At 44.6% G+C, this 16,477-nt stretch overlaps 1 protein-coding gene across 1 annotated transcript in view; it reads right to left on the reverse strand.

The window, feature by feature from the left end:
• Positions 1-7,517: 7,517 nt before the first annotated feature.
• LOC135215564 (V-type proton ATPase subunit D-like) overlaps positions 7,518-16,477 on the reverse strand; it is a 49,128-nt gene continuing 40,168 nt past the window's right edge. The window contains 2 exon segments of the mRNA XM_064250414.1: positions 7,518-8,300; positions 15,587-15,802. Of these exon segments, the coding sequence (XP_064106484.1) occupies positions 8,074-8,300; positions 15,587-15,802 (443 nt within the window). The 3' untranslated portion in view covers positions 7,518-8,073.

Genomic DNA, 16,477 nt, shown 5'->3' on the forward strand with positions numbered 1-16,477 from the left:
GAGCGGCTCTCACCAGCCTTTCACTCCGTGCCTTGGTCCTGGCGCCGAGCAAACTCGAACGCCTGAGCCTTGGCTGCATGGTCTCCCTCGGGAGACCACATACTTGGTACCTACCTCTTGCGAACGAGAGGCCGAGCCGGAACCTTGCGTAGCGGCAGCGCACCTAGCACCAGGCGAGGAAGTACCGGTGTTAGCCGGTACCCCTCTGGTCCCCGTCTTCTTCCTTGCGGAAGGAGAGACGGGCCCTGCTCCTGAAGGAGCAGGAGGACCAGCGGAAGAAATCCCCGTCCCACCGAAGTGAGACAGGCCCTTAGAAGTTCCCGAGGGAGCCTTCTTAGGGGGGGAGGAGGCAGCCAACTTCTTCCTCGGCTTGGAAGTCGAAGGGGAAGAGGCGGCAGCAAGCAACGAAGAAGACGACGACGACACCTTCCTCCTCTTCTTCTTCTTCTTCGTCAGCTCCCTCAGGACATACGTCATGTCCTCCATCTAGGATGGAGCTGAGGCTGCTGTTGCCGAAGAAACAGGGCCCGGCTGCACCTGTCCGGAAGGACCAGCAACTGGGGCAGCAACACCACGGGCTGGGACGATGTCGGCAGGTGCAGGAGCGGCAGGTACGGTAGGCAGGTCAGGTACAGCAGGAGACGGGGCAGCAGCCAACGACATTCTGGGTACCAGCGGCAGGTCCAGGGGCAAGCTCTTCAGGCATCAGAAGTCAGGGGCTGGCAGCACGAAAAACCCGGAAGGGGGAGGCACGCCTCTCCTCGGCATGGCAGCGATCGGGCCCTGCACAGCGGCCTTCAGAGTCACTGACATCACATGCGGGGTGTAGACCAGGTGAGGAGGGGCCGCGTACCCTGGAGTCGAGACATGGTGGTAGTGGTGGTCACCGCTTCATGGGTGACTGGCACAGCACCTGCCAGATGCTGGAGCAGCACGCTCGGCATGCCCTGGAGCCCCAGCGACACCCACACCTGGCCAACGTCGTCGCCCACAGCAGGAGCACCTGAAGAAGCAACAGTCGGGCGATTAGGAGGGGTTTCCCCTCACGTGGGGGAGGTGAGCCCCACCCTGAGCGAACGGAAGACCCCGAATACAAATGCACGTTGGGGCACCTCGCGCCCTCCTCTACGCTCGACAGATTGGGCGAAGAGAAGGACCGAGAAACCTCCCCCGAAGGGGAAGGCGCCATACACGGGAGCTGAGCTGGGGGCAGGAAAGAAGAGGAAGTGTCCGTAACCAAGGGAGTTGCTGGAGAGCTTTCCGACGACTCCTTGGCAGGTCTACACCTCCTCCTACCCTCGTACAGCACCCACTGCACCTCCGACCAATTTACACAAAATTACATGGCTCGATCCGAGGGCATTCACGTCCCCGTACAAAGGACGTGAGGATCTATCTCTGGGAAAGAGTGAAAGACCCCACACTTGCGGCCCTCCACACCAGGGCAAACTCCGCAGCTGATGGAGGGGTGGGGGGGACGCAGGGATAGCTCCATTGCACGAGAATCCATAATCAATGTAATAAAAAGTAATAAAGAAAGTCACGTACTTACAATACACTTTCACTACACTGACAAACCAAGTTGAGAAACAACACACAACCAAAGCATACGACGATGAAGCAGGCAGAGAGCGATGACGAACACGTCCTCCACCAACGCGGCCGAAAGCAAAAGTGATTCTTCACCTCCTAGTCGCGCGGTGCGCGCACTGTCGGACAAGCAGTTAACTACCGAACTCCCTTGTTCGAAGCTTACGACCGTTCCAGCTGCCGCTAGTTACCTTCCTATTGTAAAAGGACCGATGGTTTGTATTACGTATCGAAACAAACAATAATTTACAGTACTGATTTTCGAATAATAATAAGTTTATTGAGATTAAATAATAATAAAATTTATCTCTCTCTTTCTCACGTATGTTTATTTATTTTGTAGTATGATAATAAATGATTTACTTAACTAATTTTCAAATATTAATATGATTAATAAAAGAAATAGTGATTCCCAGTCTACTTCGAGAAAAGAGGGCGGGGAGTAAATGGCAGTTTGATATATGGATTGGAAGAGGTTAAGGAGTCATAAGGGGTTATTCTCTCTCTCTTTTCAATATTATTCTCTGTCTCAGAAATAATTCATAATTTCATTCTTGGTCAGATATATGACATTGCCGATTCAATGCTCTCTCTCTTATTTAAGATGACTTTGAAATGATATTAGTAATATAATCTCAAAGATTAATATAGGGTAGTAATTTAAGGTATAGCTTACAATGATCCGAGGTTACAAAGCTTTTCAATTATATTCATCAGAAATTATTGCCAGGTTTATGACGCATGTTCCAGGGTTACAACACTTATGGCGCCGATCTGGCAGAAGAAATATGACTCCAAAAATGCAAAATAATCAACATTTGAAGTTTTTTTATGAAAAATGCAATATAGATGCAGTTTACAAAGTTTTTAATGCAGCCAAAGCATTAAAAGTAAGGTTTTCTTAGAATTTTTGATGATTTTCCAGCTTAAGACGCGTCTCAAGAACAGAACCCCTGTCGTAAGCCGGGGACTGTCTGTATTTGAAGAAGGATGTTATTTAAGGTACAGGCAGTCTCTGGTTATCGGCTGGGGTTCCATTCCCAGGGGTGTGCCGATAAGCGAAAACTGCCATTAACCAAAACTCAGTGAGTTATGGCGCTGATAACCAGTTATCGGCGTCATAAGCACCCTTATGGCGCACCATAAGCACCCGTATGGCACCAATAACCGGAAGTCATCCTGTTATGGCGCCATAAATTGCTGATTTTATGGTGCTAGACAAATGCCATAAAACCGGATCGTCGATAACCAGTGACTGCCTGTATACATTTGGTATTTGACAGTTATAAGCGTTTTTAGAGGGGTTCTAAGTATTCACGGGTTTCAACTATTTGCAGGGGTATGGTATGCATCTCCAGTGAATACGGGGGTCCACTGTATACTGATTGACATAACTTCATCTCATTGGTACAGTGGTCAGGAGTGCCTACAGTAGTGGTGCACCTACTGGACATGAAGTAAAGAGTGAATATTTTTTGTGAATGAAAAATGAAATTAACTGTCAGCTTGTATATGTGAAAGGAAATTGAAAGTTGAAGAATATAAAAGAGAAAATGTGGTAGTAAGGGTAGCATAGGAGTACACAGGAAAATTGTGTGCTAAACCTGAGTGGCATTCGTGTGAGTAGGGTAAATCAGTGCATTATGTCAACAATGGGTTAGTCATGGTTTTGTAAGCACTAAAACTGTTTTTCTGTATTTCCAATGCAGCTTAATCAAGAGAACATCACTCTTTAATCTTTGACTTCTTGGCTGATTTAAGATATTTCATAACGATATGACAAATTTTCTAAGACAATTTGTATTTTTCATAGCTACAAACCTGAGGTCTTAAAAATAGGATAATTTTCTAGTGCCTAGCTGGATCCAGTTAAACAATCAGAGATTTAAAAGCAAGGGATCTGTAAGATCTGGCAACGCATGGGTATATCAGGTGAAAACTGGTCAAAGACCGCGCACCTACGCTTTCACGTTTAGTCTTTTTCCTAACCGCCTGGGTGAGAGACGCGGTTGCTTATTCTCCGCCATCCTGGTTGTTTGCCTGTTTCCACTCTTGTTTGTCTGTGTGTGTGCTTGTGTTATTATGGCTTCCTCTGCGTCTTCTCAGCCTCGCCAACAATAGTATGTGCCCGGGGACTTAAGGCTCCCATGTTCTCGTTTCCTGGCTTCTTCGGCTATGGACCCTCATCGTACATGTAGTAGGCATCATGCTAATTTTTGTACTAGAACAAATCCCTGCCCGGAATGTCGTGCATGGCCTAAATTGCAGTGGAAGTTATTTTATAGTAAAAGGGAGCATCGTAGAGTTTCGACTCTTCCTTCGTGGGAAGGGTTTTCATCACCTCACCCAGGTGCTTAGTCGTCTATCTCAGTCACACCCCATGATGCCAGTTTGTGTGCCTGTGTCTCCTTCCTTTCCTTCCATCGATTTGTCGTTAGAAGTATCAGGAGGCCCTCAGGCTGATTTAATGTGTAATGTCTCCCTCTCTCCCTCGGGGGTTAATTGCTTCTCAGAAGGGAGGAGGCTATTTTATCAGTTTCTTCTCTTTCAGGATCTGAGGTGTCCAAAATGGCGGCGCTCTGGGTGTTGCTTGGTCTACAAGGTTCACCCTCCTTGGAGGGTTTGCTGACACATTTCATGGATGCTCACCTCCCGCCTCAGGCCTCCCCAGTTCTACCTCCTCCCCCTGGCCTTCTCTACATTGGTGCCCGCAGTCAGCCATTTTGTAGTGCTCTGCTTAAGTATTATCTTATTGCTTCGCCAGTGATGCCTACCACTAGCTTGGGTCAGGGGGAGACCATGACATCTCTCTCAGCACCGTTGGTGAGGTCTCTCCCAGTTCCATCAGTGACGTCACTCCCAATTTCTTCAGTGGCGTCTCCCCCTGCTACATTGGTGTCGTTGGTTGGGGATGCTGAGCTGCCTCGCTCCTTTATGCCGCCATCATTTGCTCCCATGACATCATTGCTGCCATCCAGGACGTATCCTCTTCCATCCGTGTCATCTGCTTCCTCTCTTCCAGATCCGTCCAAGGCTTTATGTCAGGTGGTTCTCAAGAGATTAGACTCTGTTTTGGGGGATAGGTTTGCTGCCTTCTCTGCTGAGAAGGCTGTGAGCAAATGTGTTGCGTTGCCTCCCCCCGCTCTCCTGCCAAGAAGGTGTGTAAGGAAGGAGTGTTATCTTCCTCCCCTCCATCGCGTCGGCGTATCAAGCGTTGGGGGGTTAAGGACTTTATTTCCTCATCAACGAGTGAAGAGCGGCACTTCCGTGTTCGTGAGAGTGTTAGTGTTTAGTTTCCTTTCCCTATGCAATCTGCTGTTGCTGCGTCATCCCCTTCTTTGGGACACGAGCATGTTGCAACCTCACACGTACATGTGCATGTTGGCGATTTATCCGCTACTTCTGCTCTGGTGCCTATTCGTCATCGTGAGAATCTTAAGGCGCCTGTGAAAAGATCGAAAGTTGTGAATGCTGAAGTTGCAGCCAGGGTGTTCACCTTCCCCTCCCGTTGTTGCTGTTCGTGGTTCGACTCCAAGGAATTCTTGTTCTGCATCAAGATTTCGAGATGCTTCTCCGTCGTATGTATGTGTGTCTGCTCCGCACAGATACATACTTGGACACGTATGTGAGCCATCTATTGCAAGAGTTTGTAGTAGTGTTCCTAGTGTTGTGATTGGTTCATCGTAGGAGTTGGCGCATGGCTCCAGTCCGGGGAGGTCTTTGGTGTCTGTGTTGGCTGGCACTTCACGTTCTTTGGCTGCAGGGTCTGTAGTTGGTTTGCACGAGGAAGGTTTGTTGGATAAGCCTGCATCATCATCTCGTCGTTGGTCTCCATTGCCAGAGCAGGAGGAAGGAGACACAAAAGTTTTTGTCTTCCTTTACTGAGGTTGTTGTTCTCATTCGTGGGTTCAACAATCTAGAAGGTAGGACTCAGGCTTGGTTTTCTTTCACTCTTACTTGTTTGGAAGCCTTGCTGGGGGCTACACATGATCCTAAGTCGTTGTTTCAGCTTGGATGTCCAGTTGGTCTTGCAGAAGGTGAACACCTCTGTGTCAGACCGGGACGGATCTCTTTAGTCAAGCTTTTCTTACAAGTTGCTTCCTCCACCCCTCACGAGGCATAGGAAGTATTATGCTACAAACTCTGCCTGCTTGTTGCCTCGACATCTTAACCCAGATGTCATACATCTCAAGCCAGGGTTGACTTTGGAGCAGGTGAGGTCAGTGGCACTGTCCTTGTCACCTCAGGATGCCTTGGCGATGGAGCTTACAGCAGCCTTCATGTTCCAGACGGTGTTGTGGTTAGACTTGTGGTCCACGACCATTGCCAAAATTGTGTCTGGGGGGTTGCCGGGCGGGCCAGTTGGCCAAGTGACAGAGAAGTGGGTAGTAGTTATCCTTCGGGTGGGGTATCTACTACCATTTGACTTCTCCTCCCCCGCCTCTGCTCAGGCAAGGGTATTCCCCAGATTCTCCGAAGTGTAGAAACTGCTGGACAAGGGTGCGATAGAGGGAGTGGTGCGTCCATCTCCGGGGTTTTACAGTCACATCTTCCTGGTGCCAATGGCATCAGTGGGTTGGAGGCCTGTGATCGACTTATCTACCTTGAATCATTCTGTCAGGAAGACGAGGTTCAAGATAGAAAATAAGAATGGATTAAGTAAGGTTATCATCCAGGGAGTGCTCTTGGAACAGCTCAGTGAATCAACATTATCGCCACCTCTTCAACCATGGATCTTTCAGTACAGCAGAGCTTGGCTATCGGTGGGTTCCCTCATTATCAGTAGCGAGATTGGCAATTGTTTATCCTGCGTAAATAATTCGGTGCACGCTCTGTCCTCCCTTTAATTGGAGACTGGAAACTTTATCATATATTCATGCTGGAATCTTTATCTTATATTCATGCTTGTTTTCTTACTTTGCTACTTTTGAGTTTTTTCTCGCTTACTACACCAGTGCTTAATACATGCGTATTCAGTTGATTTACATTTTTTATTACGTAGTACCTACAGCTGGAGTATGGTTTTCATGGTTTAGTGATTGACAGTTCTGTTAATTGTGGGAATAAGTTTATGAGAAAGGTCTTTGTTACCTGTGTAATAAATTTTTTTTTCGTTTGCTATTGCAGCTCTTAGTTTTCCGTGTACATTCACAAACTTGGAGAACTGCATGGCTAGGACCAACCATTCACAATTAACTACAGATGAAAATTGTGTATTGTAAGTTTGTCGGTGAACTCAGTTATTGGCGAAAAGGTTTTATGGCGCTTGTCTAGCGCCATAAAATCAGCAATTTATGGCGCCATAGCGGGATGAGTTCCGGTCATCAGTGCCCTAAGGAACCAGTAATCAGTGCCATAGGCGCTATTATGGCGGCATAAATCACGTTTTGATTAATGGAGACATGCCCCATAAAATTGGCAATTTATGGCACCATAACAGGATGAGTTCCAGTTATCAACACCATAAGGGTGCTTATGGCACCGATAACCGGTTACCAGTGCCATAGGCGCCATTATGGCCTCATAAATCACTGGCGGTTTTTGCTTATAAGCACACCCCTGGCGATAACCGGGGACTATCAGTATTATTAGTATGAGCTCTGATCAATCCTTGTTAATTAGTTTTAACTTCATTAAATCCTTATAGCTTGTAAAACTGTGTATTTCAGTTTTTGTAAAATTTTAATATTCAGTAGAGTTCTATAATCAAAGTGGTAGTCCAGAAAATCATCAGCAACAGCAGCCACCGCTTAACAACACAACACCCATCTATAGAATACCTATATTAAACTTATATGAAATTGAAGCAAGCATAACAGAGGCCTTAAAAAGGTAATGAATGTACAATCAAATGTGAATAGTTGGATACAGTTCCATCTTAGGAAGCACTGTTCTGGTGTCAACATTGACTGTAAATGAATTCCTGCTTATATATATATTACACTTTATTTCCATGTAACATAATACATTATATACAATATTATAAACAAAAAAACATGCTCCTTTCAGATTTTCATATAAACAATACATTTCTCTAGTACTATACAGTATAATAAAGATTACCATACAAAAAGACACTCACATGTATACACAAATAGGAATTTTCCAAAAGGTTCTCGGTACTTGATAAGCACATAAACTTGACAAACACTGCAGTGTACCGACTCTGATCATAAATACTAAATACTTATGGGAAAAAACTTTTAAGGTAACACAAGGAATGTTGCATAACCAAGCTAATATGCCTAAAATTAAACAATGCATTACATATCTACTGAAAAAAAATTTGTTTCGGATGTTGTGCACATATGTATATTAATAGAACTTCCTATGCCATGGTAAACCTTCACTGGTGCAAGTACTAAATATGAAAACATCATTCATTTAGCACCCTTTCAACCAAAAGTTAAATACTTGGTAGCTATCACAAAAAAAGGGGGATTTAAATTTACACAATTCAAAATAAATCTGATTTCAAAGGGCTTAAAAGAGGAGGTCCTCGTCATGACTATCAGTTATCATATTTCGTGCATCTGCTTCTTCTTTAAGTTTTCCCGCCTCTTTTAAAGCTTGCTTTGCTTTTTCAGCTTTAGCTCTGGCTTGCTTCTTCTTTTCTTGGATCTTCTTCAAACGGTAAAATTCCTCACGTTCCAACTCATCAAGTTCTGACAAAATGTACTGGAGAGTGCGCTCATACCTTGGAATAATAACTGAAAAGAGAAGGTTATGTTTATTAGCAAGATGATATGAATAGGATTTGGAAGTAAAGCTTTTCAACATATTATATATCACACACCATTAGCAGTATTTTATGTCCAACTAGTGAGGCTTAAGATATAAAAGTTGTTACACAGTACTAGACATTAAATACTGAAGGCTGCTTTGGGTGTATTCTATGCTTTTGAGTTTTTTTCCATGCAATGCCAGGTACGTCAGCTAGTTCCATATAAAGTAAGTAATAGCCTATTATGTATTAATATGACAAATTTTTAAGCAATTTGTATTTTCCATAGCTAACAAACCTGAGGTCTTAACAATAGGATAAATCTTCTTGTGGCAGCTGGAAACCGGTTAAAACAATCAAAGATTATATAGCAAGGAATCTATGGAATCTGGCAACTCGTGCGTATACGAGATGGAAGCTGGTCTTAAACCAAGCAAGCACCTAGTGACGCATTTGTCTTTCCTCAAACCCAGGAAAAAAAAAAATTTAAGAGGGGCAGCTAGAGGTGGGCAGTAAACGTTAAGACTCCAGGTTTGTTAGCTAAGAAAAATACAAATTGATTAAAAATTTGTCATTTGTTCATGTGCAGAACAAACCTTCAGACTTAACAATAGGATAGACTTATACTTGGGGAGGGACAGGTATCCTAAACTGGCTGGGAGTTAACCCACCTGATCACCTTTCCTAGAAGAACAAGTTCTGGTCTAATGAAGGGGGTCTAAAGCCCGTGAGAAAATAGATAATCGGCTATCTAAAAACTCGGCCATCTGGGTTGAAATACATTGATATATGGGCAGATTCATTGCATTTCAGGAACACAAGTAACAAACCATATAAACCACAGGAATTTGCTACCACTCCACTCCCCGTGCTTAGAGAGAGGAGCACTTGTTACTGAATAGCAGATTAGTCTATTGCGTTGTCACAATGCAAAACCACCACCAATATGACTACCTTACTCACCTTTATCAGACCAGTTCCAGCATATGACATGTCTATTTTTCGACCCGCCTGCAGGAAGAAGAAAGAAAAAAAAAGAGAAGGAAAGAAGCTAACCAACTCACGCATTCTCTCTTCCACATCGGGTGAATCACATAACTTGTTGGACAGCCCCCACAGGACCCAGGGAAGAAGTGTCCAAAGACCTGTGGGCAACATCCTTTTACATGGACTGACGCAACCAAGAACCAGTGTTCAAAATTCTATGAATATACAAGTTTTTCGTAAATGCCAGAGAGGAATTTATACCTCTGACATCATGTGCTCTATCCTGCACAGACTCAGTGACAAGAGCTATCAATAGAGGAGTAAGACTGTTTAATCCCCTCACGCAGCCTGAATGAAAACATGTTCTTGGACATTTACCTTCTGGACCGACCAGTGCTAACAAAAAGTCAACAATACATAGGTCTTAGGTGACTAGTCCTTTTTAGATAGCATCGTAGCACTCTGACAGGACAAAGAAACAGCTCTTGCGGATCGTTGTCCAGTCATTCAGCGAGGGTATGGAAAACGAGACAAATCTGTCATCATACACCAAGGGATTCTGGGTCTTAGCCACCAATTCCGGGACAAATTTGAAACCCACAGACCCCCAACCCCTGGTGTGTTTAATTCAGGCCATGAAGCTCCCAACTCTTTTCGGAGAGGCCAATGCCAACAGGAAAACTCTTTTCGAAGAAGCCAATGCCAACAGGAAAACTGTCTTTAAAGTCAGATCTCTGTCTGATGATCAACGCAGGGGCTCAAAAGGAGCTTGAGTAAGACTTCTCAGGACAAGAGAAAGATCCCACACAGGCAGCTTGAGTTCCCTTGGAAAACAGGACCGTTCAAAACTCCTCCTGAACAACAAGGAAACTTCCCAAGATGAAGAGATATCCACGCCTTTCAGACGCAACACCAAAACCAAGGCTGCTCTGTAGCCTCTGATAGTTGAAACTGAAAGACAGAAAGACCTTTCTCATCTCTGAGGACGATAAAAAAAATCCGCAATCCACTGAACAGAAGCTCTGAGTGGAGAGAAACCCTGTTGACGATACCAATCATCACAGTAGACTGCCCATTTCCCTTGGTGAACTGCTGACGAGGATTTCCCGAGATAACTGACATCCGTCCCTCAGCCTTTTTGAGAAAAACCTCTCCCTTGGAGGAGATACTTGATAAAGATACTTGATAGTCTCCAGCTGTGAAGATTGTTTGTATGGTGTTATTACACTGCATGGAACCAGTGGTTATTCAGCAACGGGACCAACGGCTTTACGTAACTTCTGAACCATGTTGAGAGAACTTCTATCACCAGAAATACACATCTCACCCCTCAATGGAATGCCCAAGAAACAAACTCGTGGTCACCGAGGTGGCAAGCTAAGATGATACCGACCATGCCACTCAGGCGCTTTTCAGCTGTGAAGAGATGGACTCTACTGACTGGTGAAATCTTTCGACATGAGGCTGGCAAAGAAGTTGCTGCTAAGAGGGAATCTCTCTTGAAACTTCTGACATAAGAGAAAGAAGGTCCGGGAACCACTCCGCTTGAGGCCACAGAGAAGCCACCAAAGTCATCCTGAGATTTTGAAAACTCAATACCCTGTTCAGAACTTGACGGATCAGGCAAAACGGAGGGAAGGCGTACACCTCAAGGTTGTCCCAAGGGTGCTGTAAGGCATCCTCTGCTAGAGCAAGAGGATCTGGAACCACTGAACAGTAAAGCTCCAGCTTCCCGTTGCAGCGAGTGGCAGAGAGATCTAGCATAGGTTTCCCCAAAGGTAAAAAACCCTGTCCGCCACATCCTGATGCAGGGACCACTCTGTGCCCAGGATTTGGTTCAGACGACTTGGCTTGTCGGCTATCACATTCCTCCTTCCAGGAATGTACCTGGCAGAGAGCTCCACTGAGTTGTTGATAGCCAACTGGTGCAACTTGACTGTCAACAAATGGAGATTACAAGACACCAGGCCCCCCCAACTTGTTCACATAGGCGACCACTATGGTGTTGTCAGACATCAGAACAACTAAATGACCCTCTACCCTCTCACGAAACTCCCGCAGACCAAAGGAAAGCTGCTTTCAACTCCAACACGTTTATGTGTAGCAGCTTTTTTCTCCGCACTCAAAGTGCCAGAGACAAGATCTTCCAGATGAGTACCTCAACCGGTGATGGAAGCATCCACACCAAGAGATTCTGGTTGTCCAACCACCAATGAAGGTCTTTTCTCACCTCCTCTGACAAATGAACTCTCTACAGAGGGGAATCTCCTGCCGGGGATCAGAATTCCTTCAGTCTTCACTGCAGAGACTGCTGATGAAGGCTACCATGAGGAACCAGCTACTCCAGAAAAGACAAATTCCCCAGAAGGACCTGCCAATGGTGAGCTGGCTGTTTGGGCCATGACAGGAATAAGTGTGCCACTGACCGAAACCTCTCCAACCTCTGGTCTGACGGAAAAACTTTCAATGCTGCCATATCTATAGCCATAGCTAGATAGAGAGCTCTCTCACTGGGAATCAGACTGACTTCTCCAGGTTTACCGCTAAGCCTGGCTCCTGGAAAAGCTGAAGACAATCTCTGTACTGTAGTAGTTTCAAAAGCTGAAGAAGACAATCTCTGTACTGAAGTAGTTTCTCCCTGAAGCTTGCCGAGACCAGCCAGTCGTCGAGGTATCTTAAGAGGTGAAATCCTTGAGCATGAGCCTGTGTGTCGAGACAAGGGCAAAAACCCTTGTGAGCACCCGAGGAGCTGTAATCGACCCGAAGCAAAGTAACTTGAATAGGAAGACCTGTTCTCCCAGAGTGCAGTAAAGGAACTTCTGGATGAAGGGTGAATCAGAATCTGAAAGTAAGCATCCTTCAAGTCTATTGACAACAGGAAGTCGCTGTCTCTTATCGCTGCCAACACTGTCCAGGGCATATCCTTCCTGAACCTCATCTTCCTGACAAGTGATTTAGTGTGTAAAAGTCAATTACTGGTATCCAGTTGCCTGTAGCTTTCAGAACCAGGAAAATTTGACTGTAAAACCCCGGAGAAGGATGCTTTACTTCTTCCACCACACCCTTGTTCAGCATTTAGGGAGTCGTAAGCATACGTCCGATTGAGAAGGGGTCTGTCTGAGAGAGGGGAGAGAAGTTGAAGGGTAGTACATATTCCACCCGAAGAACATGTATGTACTACCAATTTCTCCACTCCATGCAATTGCCATTTGGCCCAATGGCCCACCAGGCATCCCCCTACCCGTGGCAACGGAGAGGGAGAGGCGCCCACTCTATTGACGACCCCCTCTGTTCCTCCCTCTAGAACCCCTTCCATGCTTGTACGGGCGGGATTTTAAGGGACACTTGTTTTGGCTTGGGCTGTGAAGGAGACAGAGACCCTCACAGAAGCTGAACGCCTTAGTAACGACAGAAGACTGTCTTGTCTGTCGCTGAGGAGGGGGAGGAGGAGGAGGACGAGAACAGCCTCCAACTTAGACACTGCCTGATGGACCAGCCAATCCTTAGTATCTGCCCGTCACCGGTCGTTCGCATCTTCTAACTCTGTTCTTGCAAAAAGAAACTGAGAATCAAGGAGGTCCCTATTCCGGAGAGCCGACAAGGACTACTGATCCCGCCATCTTTGACAAGGCCGTGTCCCTCCTGGCCAGGAGGTTAGCCCACAAAGTTGCACTAAGGTGGCCTTGATATGAAATAGCCTTTGCACCAGACTGCAACAACCTAGCCAAGGAGGAAGAACCGACTAAACCTCCCTGGCTCGACCCTTAGCAATCCTGGCTATTGCAGTGGACCACAAGTCCAGCCCAGAGACAGTCTGGAAGATGGTAACAGCCACATTCTCCATAGACAAGGACTCTTGCGACGAAAAAGACGGACCTTCAGGCCTAACCTGATCCAGGGTCAAACCAGGTTTAAGAGGGACCACATCCAGATTAAGGTGACAGGACATCAACTGAAGCACATTAGTGGCGTAATACTTCCTATGCTGCACGAGAGGAGGAGGAGGAAGAAACTTGGAGGATCTATTGGAGCGCAGAGAGCCATCACAGTCTGAGACCAAGGCGTTCACAGCAGGAGATGTAATGAAACTTCCCCTCCAAAACCTCTCTTGCTAGAAGGTGGAGGGGAAGAATAACTCCATTTACAGCTCTTCTTCCCAGAGAGAGCAGTGTACGAAAAACAGGGTCCAGCCTTTGAAACACAGCTTGAAATAACGCCTCCAATGGCTCAGCGAGAGCAAGCAATAACGTCATAGTAGAATGGGATTACATCACAACAATGGGAGGAAGAAACGCCACCACAGGTAACGTCATAGGCTGAGAGCATGCTGGGAGTGACATCACGACATCTCTAAAGGCAGTGCTGGTCGATGGCCTCACTTGCGGAGTGATAAAAGACAACCCAGTAAGTGTTGACACTTACATAGGCGTCCTGCTAGGAGGCAGCACACGAGATCCAAAATAATGTAGTCCTGGAGGAGGCAGGACTGCCATTGGAGCCGGGGGAGGAGACGTGCCTCCAAGAAATGAGACAGCAGGCCATCCAAGGAGGGGGAACCCCACAGGCCTAGCGACGCCCAAACAGCCACCATCTTTTTTTATTCCATATCTGAAATTAATGAAACAGATGGTGTAGCCTCCTCCCTCTTGGGAAGGGCATTAGATCCCGTGGGAGAGGGGGCCACTTTAAACATAACATTATCCTGTGCAACTCCCAATACTTCCAACGACAAATTGATGGAAGAAAAGGAAGGAGACAGAGGTACAATTGCAGTAGGGGGAGCGCTTCTGGAAGAGGGGGAAGCTGAATTGTCTAAATGAGGAGAATAAAACCCCTTCCAAGAAGGAAAAGTAGAAACTCTGTGATGCTCCATCTTCCTGTAAAACATCTTCCTGCCACTTAGGCCAGGCACGACATTCCAGACAGGGATTAGTAAGCGCAAAAATTAGATCGGCACCTACTGCATGTTGATAGGGATCTGTAACTGTAGCAGCCAAAAACCTGGTGCATAGGAAACTTTGAACGTCCGGGCACATACGTTGACAAAGTCACGAAGACTCTGAGAACCCCATGACAAACACAACGCCCGGGCATATGCATTGACGAAGCCATGAAGACTCAGAGGAATCCTCAACAAACACAATTACACACAGACAACTGAAAACAAAGAATCACAGGCAAACAAAGCAACTGGCTTGGAAGAAGAGCAAAAGTGTCTACTCTCCTAGGCAGCCAAAAAAAGACTAACGGGTCACAAGGTGCTTGCTTGGTCGATGACCAGCTTCCACCCCATATACACTTGAGTTGCCAGTTTCCTGAGATTCCTTGCTATACAATCTTTGATTGCTTTCACTGGTTTCCAGCTGACGCAAGATTTATCCTAGTGTTAAGACCAAAGGTTTGTTCCGCATATGAACAACATTCAATTTATAGGAAATATTAAAGTTACTTATGCAGATCACAGAAATATCTGCAAAATGAATTGCTTCTAAAACTATATAAAATATAGCAAATTTTTAAGTAATTTGTATTTTCCTGACACACATGCCTGAAGGTCTTTACATAGAATGTAGCTCCCACTCACAAGCTAAATTTTATGTGAAGACTGAAGGTTTGTATTCGTGTAAGAACAAAGGGGGCAAATGCAAAGTTCCTAATAAGAAAAAAAGATCTTAGAGATGGAGAGAGAGAGAGAGAGAGAGTAAAATGTGTACATATGCACATACAGAAAAAATATATATGTAACAACATTACAATATCCAGCACAGTACTGTACTACACTGCATTTCAATATAAATACTGTATGAGAGAGAAAAGGGGAGAGGCACAGTGCATGTGTAAGTTTAAATTAATATGCAATATGTATACACAGGACTACGGAAATTTAAGTCATTGTTGGAATCTCTGAATTCCATTTTTATCTGATAAACAATGACATTTTACCTTGTGGGGTGTGGAAGTGGTAGACTGAAGCAACTACACTTCTTTTAGTGTTAACCACAAATTTTAGAATTTCAGAGCTCATGCTCACAAAGTGAAACGAGAAGCATGGTACAATCACAAAAAAATAAAATATTTAAAGTAAGTTACTGTTTTTATGCCAGCAATGACACCATGAGTTACATTTTACTTGTAGATGATCATTTGCTAACTCCATTTTTCCACAAAAAAAAAATTTACTCATTCCTTTGATTAAATTTATTATGCCTTGAAGCAATAAAAATAATAAAATATTGTTCCATGCAAGTCAAACTTCTTACCAGTAGTCTAATGCTTTTGACTTACCATGTTCAATGGCATTGACTCGACGATTTGTTATCTTAACAACATTGTCAAGGGTTACAAAGGAGGCCTGAAGTGAAGCCAATTCAATCAAAAGTTCAATGGCTCGCTTGTAATTAGTCTTCAGTTTGGCCATCTGTTGGCCACCTCGTGATAAACCAGTCAATTCATAGGTGTCAACACCATCTTCGACAGACTCAAATACAGGGAGGTTTGTACCTGGTGAAAAAGAATAAAATATGACAACAATTGTAAATAAAACTTGAAAATCTTAATTATGCAAGCCCGATATTATATAAAAATGAAAAGAGGTCCAAACTATACACAATAGTATGTACTTCCTTCTTTTATTAAACAAATACCGTATTAGTAATAAATTTACGCGTCTATCAGTCATGAGTCATTTCATAGTTTTGCGTAATTTGCCTTATTTATTTAACTCAGGATATAAAATTTAGGCCAAATGCTGGGACCTATGAGGTCATTCAGCACTGAAAGGGAAATCAAGAGTAAAAAAGGTTTATAGGTATGACAAGAGGAAACTTTGTAGTTGCATCATAAAACAAATGTTAGCATAGGGTGAAAAGTAAGGGATGCTGCCATGAGGTGCACTTATGGCACTACCCTCCTTTGGGGATTATTTAACATGGTTATTTCTCTTATTTTTAATTTCTATTTCTCTTCCACAGTTAATTCTTTACTCTCCATTTCCTTTGTTCTTGGACTCGGCATTCTGCTTTTCCAACTAGGGTTGCAGCTTGGTTTACAACAATAATAATAAGTAATAATCATATTTAGCATATGACAAAGTCATCAACAGGAGCAGTCTCATGAACTCTGAAGCCCTGGTCCAAAAAAAATAAAAAAAAAAATGTATAGCAAATAATTACTAAA

This window comes from Macrobrachium nipponense, chromosome 5 (assembly GCF_015104395.2).
Source record: "Macrobrachium nipponense isolate FS-2020 chromosome 5, ASM1510439v2, whole genome shotgun sequence".
Lineage (NCBI taxonomy): Eukaryota > Metazoa > Arthropoda > Malacostraca > Decapoda > Palaemonidae > Macrobrachium > Macrobrachium nipponense.